General features: G+C 36.3%; 1 protein-coding gene across 2 annotated transcripts in view; it reads left to right on the top strand.

Annotated features, from left to right (window-relative positions):
• Nucleotides 1-7575, top strand: part of RDX (radixin) — an 80577-nt gene that overhangs the window by 17994 nt on the left and 55008 nt on the right. For both annotated transcript variants that reach the window (XM_012808171.2, XM_012808170.2), the window contains exons 5-8: nucleotides 3064-3147; nucleotides 3278-3424; nucleotides 5672-5768; nucleotides 7193-7356. In XM_012808171.2, coding sequence (XP_012663625.1) covers nucleotides 3064-3147; nucleotides 3278-3424; nucleotides 5672-5768; nucleotides 7193-7356 — 492 coding nt within the window. The remainder of the gene's footprint in view (nucleotides 1-3063; nucleotides 3148-3277; nucleotides 3425-5671; nucleotides 5769-7192; nucleotides 7357-7575) is intronic.

Raw genomic sequence — 7575 nt, 5'->3', positions numbered from 1 at the left:
AAAAAAAAAATACCAGAGGATTGTTACATCACGAAGTAAAAGGGAAGAATGCTTTAAAGAGAGAAGGATTTAGCACTGTCAGATAATACAGAGAAGTCAAATAGGACAAGAACGGAAGTGGTAGAATGAGGAGATTGATAGTGAACTTGGTAAGAGCAGTTTCAGTAGAGTGTTCAGGGTTGAAGCCAGATTGTGGTAAACTGGGGGCAGTGGATGTCAGGTATGGAAGTTGAGGCTAGTCAATGTGAATAGCTCTCAAAAGAAGTTTGGCTATGGGAAAGGAAAAAAAACCTAAAGTTTATGAAGCATGGGTTTCTAGACATATTCTTTAAAGATTGGAAAAATCGATGATTTGTTCACTCTTAAAATTTTTGAGCACCTGTTTAGTGCTGGCACCAGGTGAGCAATGAACTGTACTGAATTTGAACCCAGAGGCCAGGCAGCCAGTGAGTACACAGATAAGGAAAATATGAAAACCTGTGTGTTCAAAGGAGAAAGACAGAATTCATCTCCTCAAAGGCCAGGGCTTGAAAGGGGACGAATAGAGAAAGGAACAGAACGTCACAAAAACGTGATGGTCTCAGACTCCATTAAGGAATCCAGGTAGTATTTAATCTGTGTAGGGGAAGACTTCATCCTAAGATTCCTTTATATTGCCACAAGTTCCTGGGTTTCAGGCAGTTTTTAAATAGTAAAATAATGTTTTCACAGGGCAGTTTTTGCTGTAAGTAAAGTAGGATCTGGGATCACCAGTAGAGAAAGGTAGATAGTTATTGTATGACCTAAACAGAATGGAAATCAAGTAAATTGTATTTATAAGCATATTGATTTTGCTGATTTAGTCACCAGTTCAAAAATTAACTCATGGTAGATAAAGGTACCTTCAAGGCAGGAAGCTATAAAAATTCTAGAAGAAAATATTGACAAAACTCTTTATAGATAGATACTGGCCTATGCAAAGAATTCATGAAGACCTTGAAAGTAATCACAGCAACAGTAAAAATTAATAAATGAGACCTGATCAAATTAAAAAGCTTCTGAACAGCCAAGGACAGAATCAAAAGAATAGACAACCCACAGAATGTAAGAATATATATCCATATACGTATAGACTTATTTATGTATCTGATAAAGGAATTGATAACCAGAATCTACAAGGAATTCAGACAAATCAGCAAGACACAACCAAACAACTCCATTTACAAAGTGGCAAAAGACGTGAACAGAAACTTTTCAAATGAAGATATACTAATGGCCAACACACTTACGAAAAAATACTCAAATGTTCAGTGTCTCTTATCATTAGAGAAATGAAAATAGAAACCCTAGAATGAGATGCCACCTATCTCCAGTGAGAATTGCTCCTCTGGAAAAGTCCCAGAACCACAAATGCTGGTGTGGATGTGGAGAGAAAGGAACTCTTAGACACTGTTGGTGGGACTGCAAACTAGTACAGCCTGCATGGAAAATCATTATATGGAGATGCCTCAGAGAACTTAAAGTAGACTTACCATTTGACTTAGCAATCCCACTGCTAGATATATACCGAAAGGAAAAAAGGTTGTTTCATAAAAAGGATGCTTGGACTCAAATGTTTATAGCAGAGCAATTCATAATTGCAAAGATGTGGAAACAACCCGAGTGCCCACAAAAGCATGAATGGATTAATAAAAGATGGTGTGTGTATCATGGAGTACTACTCAGCCATTAAAGAAACAGGGATCCAGAATCTTTTCTGATGGTGTTCTTCTAAGGGAAACATCACAAGAATGAAGGAACAAACACAAGTGCTCAATACCAAATTGGAACTAATCAATCAACACTGAAGTCCATATACGGAAGCTAATCCTAATGAAAATCAAGCTGGGGGGAGGAGCAGATGGGTGGGCAAACAAATACTTGGTTGGGTACAGTGCACACTTTCTGGGTGAAAGACACTTAAAACTTTGACTCAGTTTGTACAAAAAGTATGTAAACAAAACGTATATCCCATAGTATGAAAATTTAAAAAAAGAGAAAACAGACATGGATATCAGAAAAACTTACTATAATAAGTTATAACATATAATGGAAAATAAGAACATCAGCATTTGCTTACATTTGAATAAGGAATATTTGGGTACAAAAGAAACTAAAAAATTATTTGGAGGTCATTGAATGGGAACGTAACTTATCACTGTATTTCTGTTGCAAGTATTTCAAGTATTCCCATGTAAAACAATAAAATTAGTAGTGAAAAAACTACATAAAATACAGGAAGAATTAGGGCCCTTAAATTCTGGTTTTCAGTCTATTTAATTTTCTCTATTAAAAGAGGAAGCCATTTTTGATCCAACATTTTATTCATTTGAAATATTTGGATTCCATGGCTTGACGCCTGTGGCTCAAGTGGCTAAGGCACCAGCCACATACACCTAAGGTGGCAGGTTTGAATCCACCCTGGGCCCACCAAACAACAATGATGGCTGCAACCAAAAAATAGCCGGGTGTTGTGGCGGGTGCTTGTAGTCCCAGCTACTTGGGAGGCAGAGGCAGGAGACTCGCTTGAGCCCAGGAGTTGGAGGTTGCTGTGAGCTGTGTGATGCCACGGCACTCTACCCAGGGGGATAGCTTGAGGCTCCATCTCAAAAAAAAAAAAGAAAGAAAGAAATATTTGGATTCCTATAAACTATGTTTATGATAATTATTTTTGAAACATGTATTATTTAAAATAACTTAAGGATCCTAGAAACTTTGAGATAGTTATTGATTATTCAGATGCAATTATAAAAAATGGTAGATCCTATGTATCTTCTCAGTCTCCCCTAATGGTAACATCTATAACTCTAGTACAGTAGTACAGCCAAGATACTGACTTGATGTAACCCACCCACCTTATTCAGATTATAACATTGTTACCCGTACTCATCTGTGTATGTATTTAGCTCTGTGCATTTTTATCAGGTGTATTACTTTGTATGACAAGCTACCAAAGTCAAGTTACTAAAAGGATTCTACACTTTTAAGGAATAATGATTTTGAATCACAAAGGCATTATGATGGATTTTTTATTTTTTTCTTTAGGGTATTGGAACAACACAAACTAACCAAAGAACAGTGGGAAGAAAGAATACAGAACTGGCATGAAGAACATAGAGGAATGCTAAGGTATTTGGGTAGCTGTGACTTCTATGAGTAAATATAAAGCTTTAAATTTTAATTTAAGATTATTTCGCAACTTTAGTTTGGTGTTAGATACTCCTACTTACATATATTACATTTAGTTTTATTTCAACAGGGAAGATTCTATGATGGAATACCTGAAGATTGCACAAGATCTGGAAATGTATGGAGTCAACTATTTTGAAATAAAAAATAAAAAGGGGACTGAATTGTGGCTAGGTGTTGATGCTTTGGGTCTGAATATTTATGAACATGATGACAAGTAAGTAAATTAGTCGATTATTCAGTAGTCTAAATGGGTTTACTTTTCTGTAAAAGTTGTTTCTTGTCTTGATTACCCTTTACTGCTTTTTTTAAATTAAAAGATTAGTTAATGCCATATAGACTTATAGATACTGTCTTCCCTTTTTCTTAGCACCTGGCAGTTTTCTTAGCACCCCGCCACAATGCCGAGCTATTTTTGGTTGCAGTTGTCATTTTTGTTTAACAGGCCTGGGCTGGATTCGAACCTACCTGCCTCCCTAACCACTGAATTATGGGTGCCAAGCCTAATTCCTTAAATGTTGTATTTATTATACATATATACAGAATTCATCAGTATTGTGTTATACATGTATACAGGATAATGTATATGAGAATATATGTATATAAAACATATTGTATTTATGTACTATCTATAGATAATATACATATATAGACAATATAAAATATGTCAGACTCTTACAGCGCTTTTTAGGAATAGCTCTGATCGTCTTATTTCAGGCCACATAAGCACCCCAGTCTAGGCCAGCGTTGCCTTCTCCTATAGCATTATTCCTTGTTTTGGGTTGACTCCGGAATTTTAGCTTTTATTATTACAGATATCTAGTAAAACATTAATTTCAAAGCATATACAATGACACCAAAAGAGTGCATTTTATTGCTTTTACACTAATATTTTCTCAAGTTGATACTACAAAGCAGTAGTATTCAGAAAGAATTTTAAAATTTTTGAAAAAGCAAAAATAAATTCAAAGTTAATTTTTGTGGACTGACCTTTTTTTTTTTTAACATTATTGTATTTGTTCTCAAGTTCACTTCATAAGAATTAAATGAGGTGTTTGCTTTAGAACTTTTCAAAGTAGCACCTATATGTGGTACACATATACATATATTACCTTAAAAAATGCCATCTGATATTCCTACAGTCTCCTTTGAAAGCAGATTACTTTGACGCATTTCGTTGGGTGGCCAGGAGAGGGCAGGATAACTATGTATCTTGAGTTAGGAATGTTTTATGTAGAAAAAATTACTTGCTGTGTTGAAGAGCCTCATCTGCTTAAGAATAAAAGGAATATAAATGGGTAAAGATTCATGCTTTGTTATCAGAAACCTGGCTGAATGATGTCTTTTGGCCAGCAGAAGTGCCACAGTCATTTCTTACTGTTGTTATTAGGTCAGCTGATGCATTTGATGGATAACCTGAAACAGTAAAATAATATGAAAAAGCAGAAACAAAAGCACGTAGTTCAGTCTGATTCCCTAGATCTTTGTGTGTAGAATGTTAAAAGGAGGCAATTACTGTGTAATATAGTTTCAATTCCAGCTCTACCATTTATCCAAACAGTTGTGTATGAGTGTTGTGAAATTGTTTTATTGAGAGATAATTCACATACATAACATTTATCTTTGTCTATTGAAAATTAAATATTTTAGTAAATTCAGAAATAACCAAATTTTTATTTTTTTTTTTCAATCTCAATCCTAGGACTTTTTTTTTTGGCCTCGGCCAGAGTACAGTAGTGTTGTAGCTTAACCGCATGGGCTCATACTCCTGGGATCAAATGATCCATCTGCCTCAGGCTTCCAGGTAGCTGAGACTATAGGCACAGGCCACCACACCTGGCTAACTGGCTAATTTTTTCTATTTCTCATAAAGATACTGGGTCTTGGCTGTGTCATTCAGGTAAATCTCAAACTTCCTGACTTCAAGCAATTCTTCTCCCTCAGACTCTTAAAGTGCCAGAATTACAGATGTGAGCCACTGTCTTGGCCCCAATGTTTTCAACAGAGGCGGAAAGTAATATTTTTTTTTTTTTTTGTAACTTGTGTCCATAATTCATATGAGAAGTTATAAAGGCTTTATTTTCCCCTGTTATAAACATATTTAAACTAGTAGTTGCAGTAGCTTGAGACCAAAGAGTAAAAACGAGAAGTAGTGCAAACTCCAAAAGGCTCAGTTATACACTCTGGTCACTGGATAGTTTTCAAAGGTAATTTTAGGAAAGTAACTGTAATACTTGAGATGCATGACCTATTTATGAAATGTTTGGATAATTGTTTTATGATTGAATTTATCAAATTTCTCTTTAAAATGTAATGTTAATTGTGAGTTAAAACTAAGTTAATACATTTTGAAAACCTGGAACTCTTAAGACTGATCATTCAGCTAAGCTGGTAGCAGAAAGTTGTTACAAATATTGTCCATTGTTTCCTGCCTTTAATTAAAGAAATGCTCTTGTTTTTTAAGGTTAACACCTAAAATCGGTTTTCCGTGGAGTGAAATCAGAAATATTTCATTTAATGACAAAAAATTTGTTATCAAGCCAATTGACAAAAAGGCACCCGTAAGTAAAAATTTTTAATGTTTTATGTGTTAACTCTTCAAATACCTGCTACTTTCCTGTGATGTCACTTGAAGAATGGCATTGTTCCTTCCTTGAGTTGCTTCTTAAGAACATTCTCTTTTTAAGTTCAGCTTTCTTAGTGGTGAAATAATGTTATTAAAAATGTGTTTTTTGGCTCATTGCCTGTGGCTCAAGTGGCTAAGGTGCCATCCACATACACCTAAGGTGGCAGGTTCGAATCCAGCCTGGGCCCGCCAAACAACAATGATGGCTGCAACCAAAAAATAGCCAGGCATTGTGGCGGGCACCTGTGGTCCCAGCTACTTGGGAGGTGGAGGCAGGAGACTTGCTTGAGCCCAGGAGTTGGAGGTTGCTGTGAGCTATGATGCCACGGTACACTACCCAGGGGGACAGCTTGAGGCTCGGTCTCAAAAAAAAAGAGTGCTTTAATTTTTTAGAAGATATAAATATTAAAGCTTTATTTTAACTGAGAGTCAGCTATGATGTAGTTAATATTTATTAGAAGGTAATTGAAAACAATCACTATTCCTAAGAAGCAATAAAAAATAAAGCTGTTTGGCTTGGCGCCTCTAGCACAGTGGTTATGGTGCCGGCCACATACACGGGGCTGGCGGGGTCAGACCTGGCCTGGGCCAGCTAACAAAATGACAACTGCAACAAAAAAATAGGTGGGTGTTGTGGTGGGCGTCTGTAGTCCCAGCTGCTTGGGAGACTGAGGCAAGAGAATCCCTAAAGCCCAAGAGTTTGAGGTTGCTATGAGCTGTGACGCCATCGCACTCTACCTAGGGTGACATAGTGAGATTCTGTCTCAAAAAAACAAAATAAAACAAAACTGTTCATTGGTGGCTAAAATGTGGTAGAGCTAACTCTATTCTAAATTAACTCCATTTATGTATTTTATGTTGATGAATTTTGTATTTCTGTAATTTTAAGACTTAAGAAATCTATTTAAATTGATTTTTTAAATTCCTCTAGTGTTGTGTATACGCTAATACTCTAACTCTTGTTAGTTATTGAATAAATAAAAAACAAGAACATTTGGTTAAAAAGGATTCAGCAGCCATCAGCAAAGGACCAGTTTTGACACTAGTGGCAAAAGGCAAAACAAACCAATGAACCCTCCTCTGTGGTATAAGAAACAGGTGCTCATGGTTACTTTGGAGAACAGAAAGGAATAAATGACATTTAACACAGTGACAGGACACATGGTGGGGCATGAAAAAGTGAGGAACCAGTGAGGGGAAAGTATACCATGATTACTGGCAGTTAAGAAATTATATGATTTCCAAACTGTATGTAATGTGTATCAGAATTCATACCTCCTGTTGAAATTTATAGTACAGATTGTTGTGAGAGACACTAACCTTCAGAAATTTTTTAAATTCAGAATATTTTGTGTTTAGGATTTTGTTTTTTATGCACCTCGTCTGAGAATCAACAAGAGGATTTTGGCCTTGTGTATGGGAAACCACGAACTGTACATGCGGAGACGGAAGCCCGACACCATCGAGGTGCAGCAGATGAAGGCTCAGGCCAGGGAGGAGAAGCACCAGAAACAGTTAGAAAGGTGCGGCGTTCATAGGAAAGAGGGCGTCTAAAACTGGAGGCTGTCCGGTTTCTTTAATATACTCTGTCTAAAACTGGAGGCTGTCCGGTTTCTTTAATATACTCTGTCTAAAACTGGAGGCTGTCCGGTTTCTTTAATATACTCTATCTAAAACTGGAGGCTGTCCGGTTTCTTTAATATACTCTATCTAAAACTGGAGGCTGTCCGGTTTCTTTAATA

The sequence above is a fragment of the Otolemur garnettii genome, unplaced genomic scaffold, assembly GCF_000181295.1.
Source record: "Otolemur garnettii isolate 467f Iridium unplaced genomic scaffold, OtoGar3 scaffold00086, whole genome shotgun sequence".
In the NCBI taxonomy this organism is placed as follows: domain Eukaryota; kingdom Metazoa; phylum Chordata; class Mammalia; order Primates; family Galagidae; genus Otolemur; species Otolemur garnettii.
Note: the sequence above shows the minus strand (reverse complement) of the source record. Positions and strands in the feature narration are given on the sequence as shown.